This window comes from Piliocolobus tephrosceles, chromosome 13 (genome assembly GCF_002776525.5).
Source record: "Piliocolobus tephrosceles isolate RC106 chromosome 13, ASM277652v3, whole genome shotgun sequence".
Classification (NCBI taxonomy): Eukaryota; Metazoa; Chordata; class Mammalia; order Primates; family Cercopithecidae; genus Piliocolobus; species Piliocolobus tephrosceles.
Window position 1 is genome coordinate 106573263 of NC_045446.1, and position 27655 is coordinate 106600917.

Below are 27655 nucleotides of genomic sequence, written 5' to 3' on the forward strand. Positions count from 1 at the left end.
TAAAACAAACACTGAATTTGAATACTGACTTAGTTACTTATTACCTGTATGGTTTTGGCAAGTTAACTCATTTCTCTAAACTTCAGCTTCCAAAACTTCATCAGCAAGATGATAAAATATGTGCTATTACCTATTCTAAGATATAGTTATGTAGCTCAAATTAGATTAAGTAAAAGAAAATAATTTAGGCTGCATATGCTGGCTTCTGCCCATAATCCCAACACTTTGGGAGGCCAAGGTGGGAGGATTGCTTGAGGCCAAGAGTTCAAGACCAGACTGGGCAATGTAGTGAGACTCATCTCCACAAAAAATCTTTTAAAAAAATCAGCTTGGCATGGTGGCACAGACCTGTAGTCCTAGCTACTTTGGAGCCTGAGGTAGGAGGATTGTTTGAACCCAGGAGTTTGAGGCTGCAGTGAGCTACGGTCACACCACTAGGCTCTAGCTTGGGTGACAGAGTAAGACCCTGTCGCTAAAAATATAAAAATTGAAAAATTGAAATATTTTTTAAAAAGATACTGGCTGGTTGCAGTGGCTCACACCTGTAATCCCAGAACTTTGGGAGGCTGAGGTGGGCAGTCTTCTTGAGTCCAGGAGTTCAAGACCAGCCTGGGCAACATAATAAGACCCTATCTCTACAAAAAACTACAAAAATTAACTGGGCGTGGTGTCGTGTGCCTGTAGTCCAAGCTACTCAGGAGGCTGAGGTGGGAGGATGGCTTGGGCCCAGGAGGCGGAGTGAGCCTTGGCCCTGCAGTCAGCCAAGATCACGCCACTGCACTCCAGCCTGGGTGACAGAGTGAGATACTGTCTCAAAAAATAAAACCATTAAAAAAAGAAATTATTTTATAAACTCAAAAGCCCTAAACAAATGTAATTTCTTGATATTATGATTTGGATAAGACTGTACTCTCTAGAGGAGGTTTTGGAGTCAGCATTCTAACAACCCTATGCATTAATTCATTCAACAAATATTTACTGAGTGCCTGCTAGAACTCAGGCGCCGTCCAAAGCCCTGGGAACACAGCAGTAAACAAAAACCAAATGCTTATTATGGTCAAGTGGTGATGGGAGGTGAGGAGACAATAAAGTAATGTGAGGTAGTGCTAAGTGCTATGAAGAGAAAGCAGAATTACAGAAAGAGAATGATAAATAAGGGTAGCCAGAATAGACCTCTCCGAGGGGACCTGTGACTCCTCTCTGAGGGGAATGTATGTGTTTGGCAAGTCTGAGAAACAGCAAGGAAGGCCCTGTGACTGGAACTCAGAACCAGAGGTGAACAGTAACAGGAAATGAGACCAAAGAAGGGGCAATGACAGCTGTGCCTTCTAGGCCATAATAATAATGACTCCTTGAATTTTATTCTAAATGTAAATGAATGCCACTGGGGGTAGGGTGGTTCTGATTCAGATTTAATATTTACTAAGTCCTACTACACACCAGATCCTATGGTAGGTTATTGACAGATGTGAAAAAGACATGTTTCGTCTGTACTTTCCCTAAGTTCAGTCTGGTGTGGAAGACATACAATGAAAGAAGTAATTACAATATAAAGCTTGGTAAGCACCATGATAAGAAAAAGTTTAGAGACATGAAGAATGAATAGAAATTATCTAGATTCTTCTTTCTATCCCATCTAATTTTTTTATTCTAAATTCTACAATATAGGAGTGGGTGGAGTGGGGTGGGATAAGGAAGATATATTCTTGGCAGTGGGACATGCTCCAGAAAAAGGAACTTGTTCATGGAATGAGAAGAAAATTAGGGTGACTGGTGGGAGAGTGGGAGCTGGGGCTGAAGAGCTAGGCAGGAGTCAGGTTAGAAAGGTATTTCTATGTCATGGTTTCTGAAACAGCAGACAGGAGATCAACTTAGTAAGTCAAAATCAGCATTTTTTTTAAAACATGGAATAGAATAAAATATATTGGAATGCACTGTACATAGTAAGGTAAGTTTTGCTTTTTTTAAAAAAAATTGTTTGTTGGCTGGACGCAGTGGCTCATGGAGGTAAAGGAGGAAGGATCGCTTAAGGCTAGGAATTCAAGACCAGCTTGGTCAACAGAGTGAGACTCCATCTCTATAAAAAATTTTTGGCTGGGCGCGGTGGCTCATGCCTGTAATCCCAGCACTTTGGGAGGCCAAGGCAGGCGGATCACAAGGTCAGGAGATCGAGATCATCCTGGCTAACACGGTGAAACCCCGTCTCTACTGAAAATACAAAAAAATTAGCCGGGCGTGGTGGCAGGCGCCTGTAGTCCCAGCTACTTGGGAAGCTGAGGCAGGAGAATGGCGTGAACCCAGGAGGCGGAGCTTGCAATGAGCCGAGATCAGCCACTGTACTCCAGCCTGGGCGACAGAGTGAGACTCCGTCTCAAAAAAAAAACAAAACTCTTTTTAAGTTAGATGGGCATGATGTTGCTTGCCTGTAGTCTCAGCTACTTGGGAGGCTGAGGTGGGAGGACTGCCTGAGCCCAGGAACTGGAGGTTGCAGCAAGCTATGATCACATCACTGCACTCCAGCCTGGGCGACAGAGCGAGACTCCATTTCAAAAAAAAAGAAAGTCTTTTGTTGTCAGCCAGGGTGGTATATGCCTCTAGTCCCAGCTACTTGGGAGATTGAGGCAGGAGGGTCACTTGAGTCCAGGAGTTCAAGTTCAGCCTGGATAAAATAGCAAGACCCCATCTCTAAAATCAAGCAAACAAATCTTTTGTTCATTTGTGTCTATATATGTGTGTTCTGGGTCACAGTATAAAATGTACTTTTTTAAAAATCATAGCCAAAAATGTTTGTAAGTCAATGCTTTGCCACCTTATGGAGTAAACTTTACCTTAGAGGCAATGGTAAACCACCAAAAAGTTTCAGGCTAGAAAACGATATAATCAGATTTGTGTGTTTAAGTAAGAGAGAGAGAGAAAGAGAGAGAGAGTGTATGTGTATGTGTGTGTGTGGTATGTTTTATTTATTTTTATGTTTGTGTTCTGGAAAGATTACTCATGTAGCAAAGTTGACAATGGGGTGGAGGGGATAAGACTGGAGCCAGGAATCCATATAATCGGCTACTGTTTAATTGAGGCAAGGGAAGATGATAGCATGGTCTTAGAAGTGGCTACAGGAATGGAGGGTTGAATTGACGGGATTTGGTAACTGATCAGCTGTGGCAATGGTGAGAGAGAAAGCATCGAGGCTTGTGTTGGCCTTGGTCAGACAGTGATGCTATTCACTACGGCAACAAATACAGAACAGAGCAAATCTAGGGAGGGAGAAGTTAAGTTCATTTCTGAAGATGTCTCCGTTGATCTGCCTTCAAGACATGAAAGTGAAGACAATGGTTAGCAACTACTTGAATATGTAGCCCTAGATCCAAGAGGAGAGGTCCAGGCCAAAAAGTTAATTGAGGACTGATCACCACAGTGATCAATGAAGCTATGGCAGTAAACAGGAAGGCTCCAGAAAGATCCTGTAAAGACGAAAAGATCTAAAGGATGAGCAGAGAAAAATACGTCTGGCAGAGAAGACTGAGAAGGTGCTCCCAGAGGACAGGAGGAAAAATGGAGAATACGGCGTCTCAGAAGCAATGAGAAAAAGTGTTTTAAAATGTAATGAGTGACTCAACAATAAGAAAATAAACAACCTGAATTTTAAAATGACCAAAAGACCTGAAGCGGCACCTCAGCAAAGATATAGAGATGGTAAATAAGCATAAGAAAAGATGCTCATCCTCATACATCATTAGAGAATTATAAATTAAAATAACAATGAAACACCACTATATACCTATTAGAGTGGCCAAAATCCAAAATGCTGACACCACCAAATGCTGACAAGGATGTGGCGCAGCAGAAGCTCTCTCACTGCTGGCAGGAACGCAAAACAGCATAGCCACTCTGGAAGACAGTTTGGCAGTTTCCTATAAAACTATCCACGCTCTTACCATATGATCCAGAACTGGGCTCCTTAGTATTTACCCAAATGAGTTAAAAATTTCTGTCCACACAAAAACCTGCACAAGGATGTTATAGTAGCTTTATTCATAATTGTTAAAATTTGGAAGCAACCAAGATGTCATCAGTAGGTGAAAGGATAAAGGGTGGTACCCACAGGCAATGAAATATTATTCAGTGCTCAAAAGAAACCAGCTCTCAAGTCATGAAGAGACATGGAGGAATCTTATTGCATATTACTATTTGAAAAACACCAATCTGAAAAGGCTACATGCTGTATGTTTCCAACCACATGACATTCTGGAAAAGGAAAAACTTGTGGAGACAGTGAAAGGATCAGTGGTTGCAGGGGGTTAGGGAGACATGGATAAACAGGCAGACAGAGCACAGAGGATTTGGGGGGAAGTGAAACAATTTTATATGATATTATAGTGGTGAAAACATGTCACTATACATTCGTCAAAACCCACAGAATGTGTAACACTGAGAGAAAACCCTAACGTAAGCTGTGGACTTTGGGTGATAATCTGTCCATGCATGTTCATTGATTGTTAACAAATGTACCACTCCGGTGGGGCACATTTGATAATGACAGGGGCCGGCAGGGGAGGGAGGGAGGACAGCACAGAGGGTACATGGAAACTGTGTACCTTCCACTCAATATTGCTGTGAATCTAAAAGTGCTCTAAAATATAACTAAAGAGGCAAGGTGCAGTAGCTCACACCAGTAGTCCCAGCACTTTGGGAGATCAAGGCAGGCAGATCGCCTGACCTCAGGAGTTTGAGACCAGCCTGGACAACATGGCAAAACCCCATCTCTACCACAAAAAAAAAAAAAAAAAATTAGGCGTAGTGGTGTGTGGTATGTGCCTGTAGCTCCAGCTACTTGGGAGGCTAAGGGAGGATCACTTGAGCCTGGGAGGTCAAGCTGCAGTGAGCCATGATCACACTACTGCACTCCAACCTGAGCAACAGAGCAAGACCCAGTCTCAAAAAAGGAAGGAAGGGGGGAAGGAAGGAAGGGAGGGAGGAAGGGAGAGAGGGAGGAAGGGGAGAGGTGAAGTGTTAATCATTGCTGGGCAGTGATTAAGAAAAAGACTAAAGGATATGCAGTTGATCAATAAGGAGATCACTGGTGACCCTGGGCAGAGCAATACTGGATCACTTCTCTGCTTCCTTTTATAGTAAACTGGAAAGAGTGTGTCTACTTCCTTTGTCTATTTTCCTTCTATTCCTTTTTTGTTGCAACCACATGATTAAGCTTTTGCTCCTGTTCCTCTGCCAAAAGTGTACTTCAGAATCATTAATGATCTAGGAAGGCGAGGGTGTGGGGGGATAAAAAAGAAACAAAATCATTAATGATCTCCACATTTCTAAATGCAACATTCAGTTCTCGGTCCTCTTACCTGACTTGGCAGCAGCATTGACCCCTACAGCTCCTCACTCCCTCCTCCCTCCTCCCTCCTCCCGGGAACAGTTTCTTCACTTGTCTCCTAGGACAGCAGGCCCTCTGGCTTACCTCACCCGCAACTCTTATGATCCCTCTTCACCCGCCTGTTCCCTAAATATCGGTATGTTCCAGAGTTTAATCCGTGGACCTCCTCTCTTCTCTGTAACCACTCTCTAAAAAGTGAGCTCATCTCATGGCTTTAACTATTATCTATACAGTGGGGATTCCAAACATACATCCCCAACCCAGATCTCTCTCCTAAATGCAACTGCCTATTCAGTATCACAACTCTGACGTCTAATGTGCACCTCAAACATGACATGTCTAAAACATCTCTCCAAAATGCAAGTATTATTCTCCAGTCATTCCCATCTCAGTTAGCAGTAAATCCATCCTTCCAGTTGCTCAGGACAGAAACTCTGGAGTCTTTCTTTCATATCAAATCTAACACTAAATGTTACTGGAGCCAAACTACCTGGGTTCAAATTCTACTTCAGTCACTTGGAAGCTGTGTTATCTTGGGAAAATTGCCTAATCTCTCCTGGCTTCAGTTTTATCACCAGTAAAATAGAGACAATAATCTTATGTATCTCATAGGTTGTTAAAATAATTAAGTGAGTTAATGCTTGCGAAGTGCTTTGAACAGTGGCTGCCACACATGGTATGTAGCATCTCTTGAATCTGATCAGTTCTTACCATCTCCACCTTGACATCCCAGACTGGGAACCAGCCACCAACATCTCTCATCTGGACTACTGTAAAAGTCTCCTCCTAAATGGTGCCCCTCCTTCAGCCTTTGCACCATTCAGCCTACTGGCAACACAGCAGCCAAAGAGATCTTTTTTAAGCAAAAGTCACTGCAAAATTTTTCAGCTTTTTTGTATGTTTGAAATTTTTCATCATAAAATTTGGAAAAAACAAAAGTCAGATTACATCACTCCTGTCAAAACCCTCCAATCCTGTACACTTCAGTCAGAGGAAAATCTAAAGTCTTTACACTAACTAGGCCCTAAAATTAAGTTCCCTCTTACCTCTCTGACTTTATCTCTCTTCCTCATCTCTCATCGCTCCTTCCTTCCAGGCACGCAGGCCTCCTTCCCGTTCCTTCCCATGCAGCCATGCTCCCTCCCCTTGGCCTCTGCGCTGATCCCTCAACAGCTGGGGGGTGCTCTTCCCCGGACTGTACAGCATTTACCCTCACCTTCTTTCAGGCTTTGCTGAAAGGTCACTTCCTCCACCAACCACTATCCTAACTCCTTCTCTATTTTACTTTTCTCACAGCATTTAGCATCATCTTCTATACTATGAAGTTATCAGTTCGAAGGAGACAAGTTAAATCTACTCCAAGGTTCACCTCTTTGTTCTAAAACGCAATTACCATGGGCTTCTACTTTGTTGTCGACCCAGTAGACATATGTTCTTCCTTAAAATGAAAACAGATGATTAAGCAAAACTAATGGCTTTTTGCATTGTCTCTAAAATGTTCCCTTCTTATGTGCAAATAAGTGGTGATAAAATACTGTTAATTCTGGGTATCTTGTATCTATTTTCAGTGTTAAATTTTTCCAAGACCTGCCTACCTTACTGCCCACTTATTAAATAAATTTTTTAAAATTTGATTCTGAAGGACAAAGAGCACAGAAATAGGAAATGAAGCAGTGGCAAGACTAAGATGCAAAGCCTACTTTATCCTTGGCATTTAAAACCACATTGCAATGAGAACCCAGTAAGTGGAAATATCCTGGAAAAAGGTAGAAAGACAGAAGTGAAACAAAAACATTTATTGCATTACTGCTATGCCATGGGCCTACTGAGTCTTCACACACATTATCTCATTTAATCCTTACAGTAATAGCAGCCCTCACAAAACTCTCAGCCAATGTATAGATGAGGAAACTAAAGCTAAGACAGACTTAGGGCCCAGATCCAAACCCAGGCAGGGCTATCTGATGCCAAAACCTGTATGCTCTGTTTCTACAGAACCTTGCCTCCTGGAGGCATCAGGTCAGCAAGCTGGAGTTAAAAAAGATTGTAAGTGGGGCATTTATACTCCATTGCTAAATTCCTGGGATAACTCCTCAGTGGGTCTAACTTTCATGAACTCATTCATAGCTGGCTGCTAGCGACTCCCTTACCTGTGGACATAAAAAATGGGATGCGGAACTTTCCACTCAGCACGCGGGCCCGCAGATTCTGCAGTGTGCTTCCATCAAACGGCAGGGCACCGCACACAAGCACATAGAGGACAACTCCAAGGCTCTGCATCCCAAACAGACAGGATGTACAATTAATCGCATCAGGGGAAACAAACAAGACCACTGTAGTGTGTGTATGCAGATGATGGTGAGTCATGCATACGATTACGGAACAAACTTCTCCTATCTTAGAACAGTTAACAATCTTCTTTGCTTCTAGGCATTAATTTAGGGTAACATCCGAATTTTTCTCAGTACTCGTTCTCCGGGGATAAGGTAAGTGGTCACAGTAGAAAGAATCTCTGTTCTTGGCAAGGGCCCCCATCCAAGCTGGCCCTTGGGGATGCAAAGGGGAAATTTGAAATCTGTGGCTCAGTCCACAAGGTAAGTATTGGAGAAAAGACTTTGCACAAGTAGGCAGGGTGCAGCGGCTCATGCCTATAATCCCAGCCCTTTGGGAGGCCAAGGCGGGAGGATCACCTGAGGTCAGGAGTTTGAGACTAGCCTGGCCAACATGGTGAAACCCTGTCTCTACTAAAAATACAAAAATTAGCCAAGTGTGGTGGCGTGTGCCTGTGATCCCAGCTACTTGGGAGGCTGAGGCAGGAGAATCACTTGAACCTGGGAGGTTGAGGTTGCAGTGAGCCAAGATTGTGCTGCTGTTCTCCAGCCTGGGTGACAAAGTGAGACTGTTTCAAAAAAAAAAAAGACTTTGCACAGGAATTGGGACTTGAAAGAACAGGTGACCAGGATCTCAATTCATATGCATGATTATGCATCCTTCAGCATGCGAACAGCTGTCATCAACCAAGGGTAGCTAATGCTGTGGGGTATAAGAGAAGGCAATTACTTACCCAGATGTCCACTTTGGGCCCATCATATTCTTTTCCTTCAAAGAGTTCAGGTGCAGCGTAGGGAGGGCTGCCACACCAGGTCTTCAGCAGCTGCCCAGGAGTGAAGAGGTTACTGAAACCAAAATCTAGAAAGACAAATGGACATAATTCATATTATTGTTAACCTTTTTATTGTAACTGAGCAAACACTAGTCTCTAGTTACTAAAGATTCCCAATCATTAAGTCTGAATATTAAATGCAAAAAGAGAACATTTAGAAACCACATAGCTAGACACTTAAAACAGTAATAGTGAAACAGAGATACAGATGAGCTGAAATACAAAGACAAACATGATCAGTTTATGTCAGCAGAAATAGTACTGCTCCCTTTGTAAACCTAGGCAGAATAAAGCGAGTGGTACTTGTTCCTTTAAGAATGCAAATGGGGCCGGGCGCGGCGGCTCACGCCTGTAACCCCATCATTTTGGGAGGCCGAGGTGGGCAGATCACGAGGTCAGGAGATCATCCTGACCAACATGGTGAAACCCCGTCTCTACTAAAATACAAAAAATGAGCCGGGCGTAGTGGTGTGTACCTGTAGTCCCAGCTACTCGAGAGGATGAGGCAGGGGAATTGCTTGAACTCAGGAGGCAGAGGTTGCAGTGAGCCGAGATGGTGCCACTGCACTCCAGCCTGGCGACAGAGTGAGACTCTGCCTCAAAATAAATAAATAAATAAATAAAAGAATGCAAATGAAACTGGATGATGTTAAGAACACATTAGAATCAGGAAACACATGTAAGCCTCCTCAGCTGGACCCAGAATTTTTATGTTATTTTTACTTCTTATGACAAACACATCTATGACCATTTAAACATTAGACAAAGTGACATTATTATAATTAAGTAGTTTATTCAAAAGGAAGAATATGCAACTTATTTACAAACTGAAGCAAGAATGCTTACATTTTAATTTTAACTCTCCTTGTGCTTCAATTTCCCTCCCTTCTTCTCTCTCTTCTACTGCTGTAAGAGGCAGCAGATGGGAGGCAGCAGGGATGAGTCTTTGGGAGTAAGACAATGAGCAAGGATGGCCGGCCAAAGGATTGAGCTTTGGTGTAGAAATGCTTCTATGTATGTATGTATGTAAACCCATGTGACAGGCTAGAAATCCCTCACGCCCCAGGGACACCATGCTCCCTGCAATCCCAGCATCTGAAAATGTTAAGCACCCATCTACTCTCTGAAACTCGTCCCTCTCTTTTCTGGTTTTACTCCTGTTGACAACTCTCCCTTTGCTGTTTGCTTTCCTTCTTTCTACCTTCTACAGAAGGTGTTTTTCAGCAGGCTCTGCTGATTCTAACTGCCTCTCCTTGCTCTATGTTTTCTCAGGGCTAACTCTTTTAATCTCACCACTTCTACCAGCATTTGTTTGGGGATAATTCCCCAAATTTATATGTCTGGCCCTGGTACCATTCTTAAGTTCCTGGCATGAATCCCCAATACTTGCTTGGGAAGAAATACCTCAAACCCACTATTTTCCAGAGTCATACCTGCGCTTTCAGTACTTCTACCCTCATTAGTGACATCACCACCTGTGTTACTAGAAACACTGGAGTCATCTTCAAGTCCTTTCTCCCTCTTGTTTCCCATTTCAAGCTGGTAATAAAACTCTTACTGCTTCAACTCCATGTGTCTTGAATCCACCTCCTCTTTTCTATTTCCTCTTCTACCACTGCAGTTCATACTCTTACCATCCCTAGGTTAGAGTGATGCTACTGCTTACTTCCTGTCTATTTCATTTTCCCCTAAGCCATCCTTTCATAGCACAAAGTTACACAAACCAGATCCTGTTACCTCCTCGCTCAAAAACATGGGCTGGCTCCCTTCTGCTTACAGAACAGTCTTCATCTCAGCACTGTCATTTAACATCCTTCACAACCCAGCTCCATCCCATCTTTCCTATTTATCCCTGGCCATGCTAGTCACTAGACTATTCACATCCTGTGTTTACGTGCCTTCCATATGCTATTTCCTCTCTGTGCCATGCCTTTTCCTTTCTTTTCCATCTTTAATGTATCACTCATTTTCAAGGCCCAGTCAAATATAACTTCCTGTATGAAGGCTTAACTGATTTAAACCAGAAAACACCATGTCAATGGCCTCCCCCTCTGTGCTTCCACAGCTTTTTGTTTATGCCTCTACATCCCATTAGTGCTCTGCCACATATATATTTTTTTTTGAGATGGAGTTTCACTCTTGTTGCCCAGGCTGGAGTACAATGGCGCGATCTTGGCTCACCGCAACCTCCACCTCCCAGGTTCAAGTGATTCTCCTGCCTCAGCCTCCCAAGTAGCTGGGATTACAGGTATGTGCCACCACGTCTGGCTAATTTTTGTATTTTTAGTAGAAACAGGGTTTCTCCATGTTGGTCAGGCTGGTCTCGAACTCCCAACCTCAGGTGATCCACCCACTCAGCCTCCCAAAGTGCTGGGATTACAGGTGTGAGCCACTGCGCCCGGCCTCTGCCTTATATTATACTTAATTGTATTGTGTGTTTATACCCTCCACTAATTAGTAAATCGAGGAGATACCATTTTATTTATCCTAGTCACTACACAGTGGTTCTAATTTATAGCAGAGACTCAAGAAAGGGTCACGAAATTAAACTGCAATAAAATCACTGGGCCAATCCTCTCGTCACCTCATGACTCCTGGAGACTTCTCAAACTGACAATGGCAGCTGGCCAGCAACGAGAGCCTCTGCCTCCTAGCTGTCCCTCCCAAGGTTCTAAAATTAACTTAATGATCATAAGGGGTGTGGCAGTCAGGACCACAAATAGAATCATTATGGCTTCTTCTATGAGAAGATGAATACCCTCATTCATTAATGGAAATAAATAATACTTCTGTGAAGTCCTCCTGGATCCCCTACAAGAAATGTCCCCTATCTACTCTGTACTTTCCCTTTATTATTTGAATACATATATAATGTATTCTTCTAGCTCCTGAAAAACACTCTCTCTTGTAAAGATCCACCCTCTCTCTCTAGTTCCTTAAGGACACCTTATTCTTCTCTCTTTCGCAGTATCTAACAGTGTTTAACACAGTGGGCACTTAATGTTGACTATGAACAAAACTGCATTTAACGCTCTACAACTAACCTACAACTTTTGAAACACTGTAAGTTTCACTTACAAATTAAAGTCGCACACACTGGTCACTGTTAAGATTTTTTCTTGGCAGAGTGGGGACAGGTTGCTAAAAATCCCAGCAACTGAGATTCAGCAAAGTTGATGTCTCTGAGAATTATCCAGAAAGAAGTTCCTTAAGTTTGCAAAAATAGAAGAAAAAAGATCCTTAGGTTTGCAAAAACCTTCACCAGGTCCTTTTCCATGATCAGCCTTCCTCTTTTCCACAGTGCAGAGGAGAAATGCGAATATTTCTGTTCTGCCTGATGGATTCTGGCACTGGAATGACTGGATAACAAATTCTAGAAGAATCATGGAGTTTTTTGTTTGTGTTTTCAGTGGAGCATGCAGCAGGCTAAGCAATGAATTTAAACCAGTAGAGTTTAAATTTTCCTATAAGCAGATAACATGTACAGATTTCTCATTTTGAACCACTAATGTTTAGTAACCTTTCTGGGATTTTACTTTGCCAGGGAGGTGAAGGCACAAACCTAATAGCGTGAGCTTGTTATTTTATCTATAAAACAGGAAATTGTTACAAAGAAAACAATATCAAAGGGAACCAGTTTCAGCAATGTCTGCAGGCTTAGACTGCTAATAGTTACAAGGATTTTATGAGAGAAATAAGTATATGAGAATGAATGATATATTAGGGCCAGACAACTAGAGAGGGCCACATCTGCAGAAGCACCTGCTTCCACTATGTTACATCCAAACAGCTGGCTTCAACAGCTAGACCCAATGACCAAACGCAAGATTTCTGTAGGATTCAACAACAACCAAATACTACTGGCTTGCTCTCATCTCCTATTATGCACCAAACAAAATCCTCTAGTCTCAGAAACCTGTCGAGAGGGCTCCTATAGTCATTCCAAGTATTGTTACTCCCAACTCTAAGGTGTACATTCAAGCAAAATCTTGCTATTCCCTGCCTACAAGACACCTTTTACCCCCCAATTATGGGCAGATTCCTTTAGTTACTGAGGCTGCGGTATCCTAATTCTTTCTTTAAGGTACCAAACCTAACAGGATCTGATCCACTCTCCCTTTTCAATATACATATTATTATAAATTGACGGTTTCATTGAAAGCACATGGCTGTCTTCTCTTCCCTACCAGTGGCTGTTTACTAGTATTTCACATTAATCTTCACTACTGCTATGCATCTTGTAAGTTAAAATTCTGGCTAATTTGCTGCCCATTCAGCTATAACATAACTTATTTTCTGAACATTTAAATTATCCATGTGGGAAAGCCTCAAATTATTACCATGTACTAAATCTGGAAGTCATTTTGAAAATTCAGTGCCTTCCAATCAATACTTCTGGGACTGAATAACTGGGATGGGAGAATACCTCCTCTTCATTCTCTTAGTTGCTTACCTTTGGGGACATTTTGCTACACATTTTAAGAGGAATGGAAGGAAAAAATACAGTTAAACTAGTCTATTTTAGGTACTAGGGGAATGTACTAGGGGAATGCTGGGGTGTGTGGTAGGAAATGGAGGTGGGGAACAGATAGACATGGAACAGAATCACTAAGAGTTTTGCTGTTTTTAGTTATCTACATGTATGAACGACTGGAAAAAAACTGAAAGATCATCCAAGTTGGAGGAAAAAAATTCTCATAACAAAAATTCAAGCAATGAGTAAAAAAGAATAAGGAAGAATTCTCACTGGCTTAAGTCAGAAATGCCAAAGAAAAAGGTAAAGAAAAACTTTTTTTTTTTTATTTTTTGAGATGGAGTCTTACTCTGTTTCCCAGGCGGGAGTGCAGTGGCACAATCAGAGCTCACTAAAGCCTGTACCTCCTGGGCTCAAGCCATCTTCCTGCCTCAGCCTCCTAAATAGCTGAGACTATGGGCAAACACCACCATGCCTAGCTATTTTTAAAAAATTGTTTGTAGTGATGGGGGTCTTGCTATGTTGTCCAGGCTGGTCTCAAATTCCTGGGCTCAAGCGATCCTCCCGCCTAGGCCTTCCTAAGCGCTGGGATTACAAGCAACAGCCACTGCACCAAGCCAAGAAAAGCTTTAGAGCTTAAGTTTGATCTGAACTTGAACCTAGAAAACCATTTCTATTTAATAGGCTTGTTCATCTTATTTTGGCTCTGGAGCTGCTTTAATTCACAACGTCTTTCATTATTTACTAAAGCTTCTTATTCTTAATGTCTCTTTTGTAAGTCTCTAAATAAGTTCCTCCATTTCCTTTACTCTATGTAACATGTTTATGGAACCCTTCCAACAGGTATAGCAATGTGTTAGTTCTTTTAACAAACCAAAGGCATAAAAAATAGCTCTAGGGAAAGGCTCAAAGGAAGCAGAACTTGGTTGAATGGCCAGGATCTGGAGAGGCAATGAAGGAAGGTGGAAAGGGTGCTCTGAATGGCAGTCAGGAGGGAGCACGGCAAGGGCAGAACCTAGAATAAACTTGCTAAGTTCAAGTGACAAGCAAGACACTGCCCTGGGTACAATAAAGGGTTTGTAGGGGCATATGGCAAGAAATAAAGAGTGCACAGTAGCATCAGGCCAGATAAAATACAGCTTCAAATGACAGAATGAAGACCTTGGACTTCATCCTGTGAACCGTTACTATTTTTTCTTTCCTTCTTTTTTCCCCCATATTTAAAAATTTTATTAGACTTCAGATACAAAAAATGTGATTATGAATTTATTATAACCTTTGGCACATGACACTCTCCATGCTCCACTCATTTACTGCTTTTATTTAAATTGTTTTTTCCCTACAGCCTTGAGATAAGGAATATGAAATACATTACTTCATATTCTTAATGTCTCTTTTATAAGTCTCTCATAAAATATTCTCTTATAAAATGTTCTTTCTTTTTTCTTTTTAATTTTTAAAATTTAAAATATAGAATAAAATAGAGACAGGGTCTCGCTATGTTGCCCAGGCTGGTCTTGAACTCCTGAGCTCAAATGATCCTCTCACCTCAGCCTCCCAAAGTGCTGGGATTGCAGGCATGAGCCACTGCACCTGGCCATAACGTATTTCTTATATTTCATATTCCATACAATTCACCCATTTAAAGTGTAATGCTCAGTGGCTTTAAGTACAGTCACAGAGTTGTGCAACCATTACCACAATCAATTTTAGAATATTTTCCACCTTGTAAGGAAAAGACAGTGAAAAAACAAAAGAAATTTTAGAACATTTTCATCACCCCAAAAAGAAACCCTGTACTAATTAGGAGTTACTCCACAACACCCTTCAAGTATCTCACCAATTGCCCAGCCCTAGGCTTTCTACTTTCTGTCTCTATGGTCTTGTCAATCTTGAACATTTCACATAAATGGATTCATACAATATATAAGCTTTAGTGTTTGGCTTCTTTCGCTGAGCATAATGTTTTGGAGGTTCATCCATGTTGTTCCATGTATCAGCACTTCAGTCGATTTTACTGCTGAATAACATCCATGGTATGGACATTCCACATTTCATTTATCCATTCATCGCCTAGTGAACATTCAGGTTGTTTCCATTTTGCAGTGACTACAAATAATACTGCTATGAACATTTACGTGAGTTTCTGTGTGGCCATATGGTTTCATTTCTCTTGGATACGTACCTGGGAGTGGAACTGCTGGGTCATATGGTTAACTCTGTTTAACTTTTTAGGAAGGATCCAAACTGCTATCCAAAGTGGCTGTACCATTATACATCCCTACCAGCAATGTACAAGGATTCCAGTTTCTCCACATCTTTGCCAACACTTATTGTCTTTATTATTACTATTAAATTGTTAATTCAGCTATCCCAGTGGATGTGAAATGGTATCTTACTGTGGTTTTCATTTACATTTCCCTGATGGCCAATAAGGTTGGGCATCTTTTTGTGTGCTTTTCAGTCACTTGTATATCTGCTTTGGAGAAATGGCTCTTAAAATCTTTTGCGCAGTTTAAAATTGGGTTATCTTATTATTGAGTTGTGAATGTTCCTTATATATTTTGTATACAAATCTCTTATTAGATATATGATTTGCAAATATTTTCTCCCATTCTGTGGATTTTCATTATCTTGATGATGTCCTTTGATGCACAAAAGTTTTAAATGTTGATGAGGTCCAATTTATCTGTATTTCCTTTTGTCACTTATGCTTTTGGTGTGAATATAAAGGAACAGTAAAACACAGTTCTTTCTGAAGAGCTTTGAGAGCCACTCTTACAGGCAATAAAGAGTTGCCAGAACTTCTGGAGCAGGCAGGTGATGTGGTAAAATAAACTAGAAAGCAAGATTAGGTTAGGTGTGAGGTGAATATTGAAGGCTGTGATCAGGTGAGATAGTGAAAATGAGAAAAACAATTCAAAAGATGTTTTGAAAAGAGTGGACAGTACTTGATAACAAACAGAATACATGGGATGAGAAAGAAGTAGTAGAGAATATGGCCCTGAAGTGTCTGAGCAGATGACAGACTTAAGCAAAGCAGAAGTTGGGAAGTTTGGGAAGAAAAAAAAAATTACTTTTTCTTTATGTCCTGACTTTGAGAAGGTGATCAGAAATTTAAGTAAAGATATTCTGAGAAACTGAATTATAGTAATAAGTGGATAAAATATTTTTGAAGAAAAAGTCGAGAAAAGGGAAGGATGAGAATTAAAGCTTCGAAAACACTCAGAGGTACTTCCTATTCCCTAGGTGGAAGAATAGAAAGAGGATGCAGCAAAAAGGAGAGAGAAAGTGTGGTTAAAGGAAAAAAGTCAGGAACATGTAACAGGGAAACTAAGAGAGGAGAAAAGCATTCCACAGAAGAAAAAGGTGGCTTACAGCATCCATATTCATCTCATTCAAGTGTTATGTAACTTTGATCTGAGAGAAAACAAATGATGACATAATTACTCTCGATGAGAAATGGTATCATTTTCCCCTCAGAATTTTTGTTTATTTGTTTGTTGTAAAGACAGCCTAAGTCACAGAAATGCACTACAAATATAATTCAGATCCATTCAGAGTTATCTAAAATGTCAAGCTGTGAATAAAATTAGGCATTTTTTACCAAGATTGATGACAACCAATAGATACTAATCCTAAGTTATATACAAATACATTCAGGGTACTTAGAAATGAAAGTCGTGGCCATGCAGATGAGTGGCAAGAGCCCTGGAGGGAGCCAGGTATCCCGGGAAGACCTGGAACTGGACTGTCCTTGACTCATCTCTCCAGTGCAACACTTTTCCTATTTGTGCTGCACTGTGGAGTATTAAACAGATGTTTTTCAAAGGACTCTCTGTTGAGTGCTGTGCTAGAGCACCTTGTATTTATTACCTCATTGAGATGAGCATTATTTTTGTTTTATGCCTGAGACGTGAGGTTCAGAAGTTAAGTAACATTCCCAAGTACAAAGGTTAAAGAAAAGTTAGTACGAACCAGATACAGCCTATAATGTCAGTTGTCAGTGCCCTCAAAGTCCAGGCCCACATTGTACTTTCAGCATCATGCATATGTTTATGTTTAAGTTCATGTACATCCCATAATTGTTTTTATTGAAATTTGCAAATTTGACAGGCAGTGTGGCTCACACCTGTAATCCCAGCACTTTGGGAGGCCAAGGTGGGTGGATCACGTGAGGTCAGGAGTTCAAGACCAGCCTGGCCAACATGGCAAAACCCTGTCTCTACTAAAAATACAAAAAGTAGCCAGGTGTGGTGGTGGGTGCCTGAAATCCCAGCTACTCGGGAGGCTGAGGCAGGAGAATCGCTTGAACCCAGGAGGCGGAGAGTTGCGTCAGAGCCAAAATTGCACCACTGAACTCTAGTCCGGATGACAAGAGCAAAACACTGTCTCAAAAAAAACAAAAAACAAAAAACTTGCAAACTCCTTAGTTATTACAGTTTACTGTTTTTCATTTTATTACTGACTGCCACCCTTTGCTCTGCTTATGTTAATTCCCAAAGACACATAATGCTTCAGGAATACCGCGTCAAGTTTCTTTTAAAAACACGCATGGAAAAGAATGGCAGACACTGTATATCAATGGGAAAAGGATAAATTTCTCAATAAGTGGCACAGGAATAATTGGTTATTCATATGGAAAACAATTACATAGGCTGCCTACCTCACACTCTATCCCAAATTAATTCCAGGTGGATTAGAGCCCTAATGTGAAAGGTAAAACTATGAAGTTTTTATTAAAACAAAAAAAAGGAGATATCTTTATGGCCTCAGGGGGTGGAAGAATTTCTCAACCAAGAAACAAAAAGTGCTAATCATAAAGGGAAAAGCGGTAAACTTGGTTACATTAAAATTATGCCAAAATTTATACACACGTTAAAGAGAATGAAGTGAGAAACCACAAAGTGAGGGAGGATATTTGTAACTTAGAAAATAAAGGACTCGGCTGGGCGTGGTGGCTTACTCCTGTAATCCCAGCATTTTGGGAAGCCAAGACAGATGGATTGCTTGAGCTCAGTAGTTTAAGACCAGCCTGGGCAAATATAGGGAGACTTCGTATCTACAAAAACTAAACATAAATTAGCCAGGCATGGTGGTGTATGCCTGGGGTCCCAGCTACTCGGGAGGCTGAGGCAAGAGGATTGCTTGAGTCTGGGAAGTCGAGACTGCTGTGAGCTGTGATCATGCCACTGCACTGCAGCCTGGGTGACACAGTGAGACCCTATCTCAACAACCAACCAACCAATCAATCAATCATTTAAAACACACACACACACACACACACAAAGGACTTGTATCCAGACTATCAAAAAGAAGCAAACTCCTATAAATCAGTAAGACCAATAGAAAATCCAGTAGAAAAATGAGCAAAGGACTACTGACAATTGACAAAAAACGGCCAAGAGGCACAAAAGAAGCTCAATCTCATTATTAAAGAGAAACAATAAAAAATTAAAACCACAACAAGATAATCATTACACAGTTGCCAGATGGGCAAAAATTTAAAAGTAGATAAAAATAAGCAATGGAGAGGACACGGAGCCAGCGGCACTCTCACACCTCCTGGAAACAGTTCAGCATTACCAAATAAAAACGAAAACACAAACCATAGGACCCAGCAATTTCACTTTTCAGTTTATACTCTTAAATGTTTAAGAATACACATTAATGTTTAAGAGTATACAGGATAAATGTTTAGGAACGTTCGTTGCAGCTGTTAGTAAGTGCCCCAAACTGAAAGCAATAGGGGCTTTTGCTTTTAAAATAGCTATTAATAGGTACAATGGAAAAATAACTTGTGGTATATTCATCTCATGGAATACTATGTAGAAATAAAAATGAATAAATCACAGCTATACAAACATGGATAAATCTCACAGACTGTTGGATGAAACAGACAAAAAATAATATAATCGATACGATTCTATTCATGTATCATTCAAAACAAGCAAAACTATATTGTTTAAGGATGGACCCACTACACATTATATTCAATATAAATAGCATCCCTTGGAGCAAAACTCCTGAGTAATGCATTACATCAGTGGCAAAACTATTACAAGAAAAAAAAAACACCTATAAAGTAGAGCACATAAGTGATTAACACAAAAGTAAAAAAAAAATTTTTTTTCTCTTGGGGGAAGGATATGGTTGTGATGAAGTGTACAGTCTGGGCTGATGAAATTTTCTAGTTTTTTGACCTGAGTGCCAATTACTACACAGGTGTTTGCTTCTAGTGATTCCCTAAAGTGTATGCAGATGCTTGAAGAAAATTTGTGTATATACATAATATTTCATAATAAATTAAAGATAAAAGAGAAAAGAATAGCTCCCTTTCCTCCTCCACTGCTATTTCTTGCCACTTGGAACTACTGCTCTGGGATCTAAGCTCCACAATCATTAGGGCTTTTGAGGGCAGAGATTTTCTCACCACTGATTTCCTAGGGCCTAGCAAAGTGCTGAGAGGAAGAGAAAACACTCAATAAATATCTTGCAAACAACCTACTGATTAAGAACAGAGAGAGTGGGAGAAAGGGAAGAAAAGAGAGATACAGTTTGAAATAGGAAATGAATGTATCAGAACTCAGAGTGTAGAAACTGGGAACTACGTGGTAAGACAGATCTCAACTGAAGTTTTTGTTGAAAATAGTGATCTTCATATACGAAGAAAAACTGTAATCTAGGAAGAATATATACAATGATGTTTCTAGTTATCATTAAATATAATTTTAAAGGAGGAGTAAATATTTTAGTGATAGGTATAATCATTAACGCTAAAATGGCAATTAGGTATGAGTAATATGCTTATTAGTCACATGATTGAAAATATTAGTATTACTCCCACACTAATAACTATTTCTCAGTAACACATATTAGTAAGAGACAAAGCTAGTATACACTACATATAGTTAATTTAAAAATTCATTTTTGTCTATAATATCACTTGCTTCCTTAGTTCAAACAAGAGCTGTTAACAAAGAACACTAAAAAAAACTTGGTTTTCCTTCTTTTCCTTCAATATGTCCAACCTAAGGAAATTAGCAAACGAAAAATCACAGCCAGAAAAGAAGAAAAAAAAAACCTAGATAATATTTTAAAACCTGTACAACTGAAAGTTGACATAGTTTTAGTAATCTTTCAGATAATCTTAACTTTCCCCTCACTTTTCTTAAGAACCTATTTTTTTTTCTGATTATAATCTTTAAGTTATTCAAATCCCAAAGGTAAGTAGCCAGTAAACACACAGTGCCTCATCATCTCTCCAAAACCCCAGGCACTTTGTATTTGGTAACTATCTTCCTTTTTTTTATTTTATTTTATTTTATTTTATTTTTTCTTTTTGGTCTTTTTTTCTTTTTTTGTCTTGCTCTATCTCCTGGAGCGTAGTGGCGCGATCTTGGCTCACTGCACGCTCCGCCTCCCGAGTAGCCGGGATTACAGGCGCCCGCCACCACGCCCGGCTAATTTTTTGCATTTTTAGTAGAGACGGGGTTTCACCGTGTTAGCCAGGATGGTCTCGATCTCCTGACCTCGTGTTCCGCCCACCTCGGCCTCCCAAAGTGCTGGGATTACAGGCGTGAGCCACCGTGCCCGGCGGCAACTATCTTCTTTCACCATTCCAGAGCTGATATCGCTCTAAGGAACACTGAAGTGCTCCAGCTCAAGTCAGCCTGGGAAAGAGAAAGGGACAATGCCTGGGATCATTCCTGCTGGCTGGATTCCAGAGGACACAAAGTAAACTAGACTACCATAAGCTGAAGTTTAGTTCACATGGCTCAAGATGAAGAGTGCTAGCAGGCCCAACACTGGGGAAATATAAAGAAAAAAAAAAATTCAGAAGAATGACAACTTCAATATAAGTGAAAAACAAGAACAAAACAAAACATTAAAAACACAGAAACTTAAGGCAAAGAAACGATTCTGTGTACGTTCAAAAGGTTAAGTAAATACACTTCATAGTTTTAGAATGCAGTAATAAATGCCAAAGACAAAGTGAGGATCGTGCTAATACCAAGAATTGGTGAGATCATAAAACAATATGGGGCCCAGTGCAGTGACACACACCTATAGTTTCAGCTACTTGGGAAGCTGAGGCCAGATCCCTGGAGCCCAGGAGTTCAAGGCACAGGGAACCATGATCACACCACTGCACTCCAGCCTGGGTGACAGAGCGAGGCCCTGTCTTTTAAAACAAAACAAAACAAAAACAATATGGGGTAGATCAGGTAAATTATGGTACAGCTACTTGGTGTGCACTCATTAAAAATGATTAGGCCAGGTGCGGTGACTCATGCCTGTAATCCCAGCACTTTGGGAGGCCAAGGCAGGTGGATCACCTGAGGTCAGGAGTTAGAGACCAGCCTGGTCAACATGGTGAAACACCATCTCTACTAAAAATACAAAATTAGCTGGGTGTGGTGGCACATGCCTGTAGTCCCAGCTACTTGGGAGGCTGAGACAGGAGAATTGCTTGAACCTGGGAGGTGGAGGCTGCAGTGACCTGAGATGGTAGCACTGCACTCCAGCCCGGGCAAGACAGAGCAAGACTCTGCCTCAAAAAAAAAAAAAGATGACTATATGGAGCAACATGGGAAATATAAACTTGTATATACACTGATTATAAGTATGAAAAACATGCATAGTAAAAAGACAAAAGGAAATGCATTCAAAATGTTAACAATGGTTTCAGAGGTGGGACTGCAGCTTGAATATGTAAAAAGGTTTTGATGCTGTTTAAATTTTCTGTAGTATGCTTACATTATTCTATAACTAATATTTTTATTTTAAGTATAAAGACTTTAAGACATCATCTTGAACAATAAGAACAAAAACACTGAACAGTTAGTTTTACATAATTCTCAGGTACTGATGCCGATAAAATACTTGATACCCTTTACTGCTTATTTACTGGCAATGGGAAAGATGTATGACCTACAGATTCAACATTAAAATGATGAATATTCTAAAGAGTTACAGAAGAACAGGGAGAAACAGAAGAAGCTAGTTAAGATGGATATGCACAGCTACACAACAGAAGCCATATGAGTGGAGCGAAGCTGGTCTCTTCAAGTGGCCATGGTCATTTATTTCTCCACTCACAAGTGGCTCTCAATATAATTTGTTAAGTTGCTTTCCAACCCCCAGCACCCTGGTTGGTTAGCGTTTGTCCGCAGGCTGAAATGGCAACTTGAATCCCTTTCTCTTAATACAGAGCAGGAGACTTTAATTCGAACCATATGACTGTCTTCTAGGATGGCTTAAATACCAGAGCTTACTATTAATTTTGAGACTTGGAATTCTTTGTTGAAGGTGAGATCAGGAACCTGGGGATATATAAGGTAGTGATAACTGATATCCCTAAAAATAAGTATATCATCAACTGGATATGTGTATGTGGTAAGGGAAAAGAGCAAAACGGGTGGCATTAATTTATAAATCAGGGCAACTGCAACAGGAAATTTTCTTATTTGGTCTACCTCTTTAGAGCAATGAACTTGACTTCTTCTTTGGTTAACCAAAGAACAATCCAAAGCAGATGTAAACAGATTAGGCACAACTTCCCAGCCACTACTAGTGTTCTCAGTGTCTCCTAAGGCAATAAAGTACAGCTTTGAGTGACAGCCAACCCTGCCTTCCAAGGGTAACTTGTGCTTCACCTCCCTACCATATAAGTAAACAGTTTGGAAGCGGGGAGCAGAGGGAAAAAGTGAAGTGGGAAGATATTTACTTATCCTAAATGAACAACCTCACCAAAAATCACTGTGACAAGATCCTTCATGTTTTCAAAGCTAAAAGCTTCTGAGGATTCACAATCCCAATACTGCATTTGCAATTAGAGACAAAGATGAAGACAGATATAAGTAGATCCTTGATTAATTTCCAATTATTAGAAATTTCTAATAATTATAAATGCTGTTGCTAGAAATGACTCAAAGAACCAAAGATCGAGACTGGTGTAGAACAGCATATAAATAGGATTTAGAATGTTCTGTTGACTATTAAAATGGAACATGACGCTAATAAGGAACTAAATCTGCTTTTCCTATATAATGTCACTGGCCAAACCATGTGACCTAAAGGCTTTATTTGAAATTGAACAAAACAAGAGTCAAGTGTGATTGTGGTAGTGATGAAGGATAGTTTCAAAGTTCTCAGAAGTCACAATATTAGTTCACTCTTAAAAACAGATCTTGGGAAGTCCTCAGTATTTAGTAATCACTTCAACCCCTGGCTGAACTTCCTCACTAGGAACTAATAGAGAAGTAATGCCAAAAACTCCCGACTCACAGCCTTAGCATATACACGCAAGAGAAAATTCCTTCAAGGAAAAAAAAAATCAAGTAATCATCTTATTTGGGGGAAGATTTGGACCAGCATTAGACTGGCATTTCCAGTGAGTGACTTATGTTTTTTTTTGTTTTTTTGTTTTTTTTTTGAGACGGAGTCTCGCTCTTTCACCCAGGCTGGAGCACAGTGACTCGATCTCGGCTCACTGCAAGCTCCGCCTCCCGGGTTCACGCCATTCTCCTGCCTCAGCCTCCCGAGTAACTGGGACTACAGGTGCACACCACCACGCCTGGCTACTTTTTTGTATTTTTAGTAGAGACAGGGTTTCACCGTGTTAGCCAGGATGGTCTCGATCTCCTGACCTTGTGATCCCTCGCCTCGGCCTCCCAAAGTGCTAGGATTACAGACGTGAGCCACCGCGCCCGGCCAGACTTATGTATTTTTATCCCAAAACACCTTAGCAGGTAAGATAGCTGAACTTAGCTATTTTAAATGAGGTAATAAACCAATCTTCTCCACTCTATTTATTCCAGATAGCAACATCCAACCCTTCTCATACAAACCCCCAAACACCTCCTCAATATAGGATCTTTGCATCAAACTCAGTTCTGACTAGATGTATAAAGGAAAGGATTATGAGACACTTTCTACAACACATGCAAACAGTACTCATTGGAATTCTTAAAAACATTAATGAGTACATCATAGTCTTAATTTTAAAGAATATCAATAAGAACAATAAAAGCCTAATCATTTAATCAGGTAAGTTTCTAATAATGACAGGTGAGCATGGTATACAAAATTTTAGTGTGCCTTTTACAGAACATGATGAATCAGTGTCCCCTTAAATTCTCTTGAATCACTTGAACCCAGGAGGCAGAGCTTGCAGTGGGCAGAGATCAGGCCACTGCACTCCAGCCTGGGTGACACAGTGAGACTCTGTCTCAAAAAAACAAACAAACAAAAAAAACCAAAAAACAAAAACCATTTTCCAAATTAAAAACTAAGACATATGGTCTGATAAGCAGAAGCCTACTTTTAGAGAAAAGAAGATAGGATTGTCACTTACAAAGCTCTAAGGTGTTACCTAGAAATTAAGAGTAGGTAACAAAATACTATCTTAGATCAAAGCTAACAAAAAAACAAAAACAAAATGAAAACAAAAACAAAACCTCAAATGAAAGCTGACATCTGAAAAGTAACACAGCTGAAAGGTAATGTAAAAATATGATAATGCGAATAAAGTACTCCCCTTCTTTTTTTTTTTTTTTTTTTTTTGAGATGGAGTCTCACTCTGTCACCCAGGCTGGAGTACAGTGCCACCATCTCGGGTCACTGCAGCCTCCACTTCCTGGGTTCAAGCAATTCTCCTGTTTCAGCCTCCCAAGTAGCTGGGACTATATGCATGTGCGATCACACCTGGCTGATTTTTGTATTTTTAGTAGAGACAAGATTTCACCATATTGGCCAGGCTGGTCTCAAACTCCTGACCTCAGGTGATCCGCCCACCTGGGCCTCCCAAAGTGCTGGTATTACAAGTATGAGCCACCACGCCTGGCCTCCCTCCTCAATTTTTTGATGGACCACAAATGTATTCTCAGTACAAGGTGAACAAGACAGATATGGTCCATGCCCTCATGTAGCAGATTAGTCCAGTGGGGGAGATACACATGAAACCAGCACACATGTAACTATATAATTATAACCAATGGATGAGTTTTAAGGAAGAGTTCCAAAGGGGCAATTGGTATATTCTAGAGAAATGGGGCTTTCCTGAAGAAGATTCTATCAACAGTTCAGAGACTCTCTCAATCTGATCAAGAAAACCATGCTACACTTGGATTAGAATGTAAAGAAATCAGTACAGTTACCTTTTATTTTCCAACTTTTCTGACTCACAAACTCCTTTTAAAGGAATGTATTATCTTAAAAACCTCCCAGGAAAGAAATTTTAAAAATAATGTTGTCATTTTTGTATGATTTATGATACAGAAGTGATTTTAGCTAAAAGACATTTTATTTTACATCAGTACATTAAAAATTAATTTAAACATTCACTATGAATTTTAAGACAAATTCATATTATCCCATCATACAAGTGACCACACTATTTTAATTATGCAAGAAAAAGCATTTATTTAAAATTGATATATCATGTTTAGTAGGAAGCCATATATATATGTGTGTGTGTGTATTTTTTTTTTTTTTTTTAATGGGGCGGGGGGTGTGGGCGGTGGGATAGAGACGGGGTCTTATTATGTTGCCCAGGCTGGTCTCAAGGGATCTTCCAGCCTTGGCCTCCCAAAGTGCTGGGATTACAAGCATGACCCACGGTATCTGGCTCTGGAAGCCACAAATATACTGAGATTATAATACACAAAATAGATGAATACTTTCCATGACCTAGGATTTGGAAGACTTACATGTTTGAACCTAAAAACCAGACTTGATTATATGAATTATTTTCATGCTTTGTTTTTAAATAATGAAACGGATTAATAAATATTCGGTCATTACTTATTAGCACTTATTTTGTAAATAATACACTATGAATGTAGATAGCCTTTATTCCCAATAAATCAAACTGGATATAACATATATAGAGAGATATAGATACGAATATGTGTGTGAAAAATGTGTATACATGTGGTATATACATATTTTGTGTGTATGTATGTAATGTAACATTTTAAAACTTTGTTTTTTCAGGCCCTAGAAATACCATTTGATGTGCTGTATAAGAATTATGGCCAAATGAAGATAATTCATTAATTTGGTGAAGGTTTTCTTGAGGCATTATAGAATTATCACTTTTATCCTCATCAATTTGAATTTCAACATTAGTGTTCTTTATGCTTTATACAATCTAGCGATGCATAACAGATGTAAACTTAACAAAATACAATGAAAAATTGCACCCTGGTCAAAGCTATTATGATAACCAACTACTTGAACAATAAATGGAATGACCAAGTCATAAGCATGCTCATTAGCATCCTGCCAGCAGGTAGACTCAATTTATACTCAGAGGCTCTCAAACTATTCCATTTAAGAAGGGCGGAAAGACCTAAGTAATTATTTCATTTATTAATGTCTAAAAAATAGAAAAGTCATTATCACTTTGTATGACATGAATCTCTTGGAATATTGAGAATCTCTGAGGATTCAGAAATACTTGAGGTGGTAAATTAAGGATGGTCTGTGTATAGTCTCTGCAAAGATGAGCCAAACACCACACAAATCAGGATATTTTAAAAAGATTAGATGAAATACCCATGCCTACCACTAGCAAACTGACTTTCTGATGCTAAGAAAACTGATACAGATATTATATTCCCTCTCTTATGATTTTAAGAGAACTGATAAGGTATATTTCAGAACTCATAAATGACAACCAGATTCTGATAATAATGGGGACTTTTACTAATATTCTGCCACCTTGCAAAGGCTTGCCTAAAAAGTCAGCCTCATTCTTTTTGACATCGCTTTAATTTTAAATTTCTATAATATCACATTAAAAAAATTTTTTAGGTCAGGCACAGTGGCTCATGCCTATAATCCTAGCACTTTGGGAAGCTGAGGCAGGAAGATCGCTTGAGCTTAGGAGTTCAACACCAAACTGGGTGACAGAGCGAGACCTCATCTATACACAAAAAGTAAAAATTTTTATTGTTTTATTTTTGAGAGACAGGGTCTCGTTCTGTCGCCTAGGCTAGAGAGCAGTGGTGCAAATCAAAGCTTACTGCAGCTTCAACCCCTGGGGCTCAAGCAACCCTTCGAACTCAGTCTCTTGACTGGCTGGGACTACAGGTATGTGCTACCATGCCTGGCTTCCAACACACTTTACACAACACAATAAAGACTCCCTCAGAATCAGAGTGAAGGAGCACTCTGGGTGATCTGTTAGTCCCTTCCCAACATCAACTTGCATTTGAAGAGCTTACGATCCTCATGAGGAAACATGATCTTGGGCAGACTTATATAAAAGTTCTTAGGTTTCTATAACTTTTCTATAGTTCTACAGTTCTTCTATAGCAGATACAGTTTCTATATCCACTAATAAAAGTAAAACACTACTCTAAATGGATAGAATATCAATGTTCTTCTAAAACATCTTAAACTAAAAACTACAGGTAAGAGGCTGGGCATAGTCACTCATGCTTGTAATCCCAACACTTAGGAAGGCAGGGTAAGAAGATCCCTTGAGCTCAAAAATTCAGGACCAGCCTGAAGAGCAAAACAAAATCCCATCTCTACAAAAAATTTAAAAATTAGCCAGGCATGGTAGCAAACACCTGTAGTGCCAGCTACTTGGGAGGTTGAGGTGGGAGAATCCCCTGAGCCCATGAGT

The 27655-nt window shown here is 40.0% G+C and overlaps 1 protein-coding gene across 7 annotated transcripts in view; it reads right to left on the minus strand.

Moving 5' to 3' along the window:
- The window catches only part of SIK3 (SIK family kinase 3), a 261417-nt gene that overhangs the window by 47207 nt on the left and 186555 nt on the right, over nucleotides 1-27655 (minus strand). For 6 of the 7 annotated variants that reach the window (XM_023208299.2, XM_023208296.1, XM_023208300.1 and 3 more), the window contains exons 5-6: nucleotides 8442-8566; nucleotides 7528-7651 (exon numbers count right to left, since the gene is read on the minus strand). In XM_023208299.2, coding sequence (XP_023064067.1) covers nucleotides 7528-7651; nucleotides 8442-8566 — 249 coding nt within the window. Of the gene's footprint in view, nucleotides 1-7527; nucleotides 7652-8441; nucleotides 8567-13638; nucleotides 14740-27655 lie in introns of those variants that run through there. The other variant, XM_031933879.1, reaches the window with a different exon arrangement.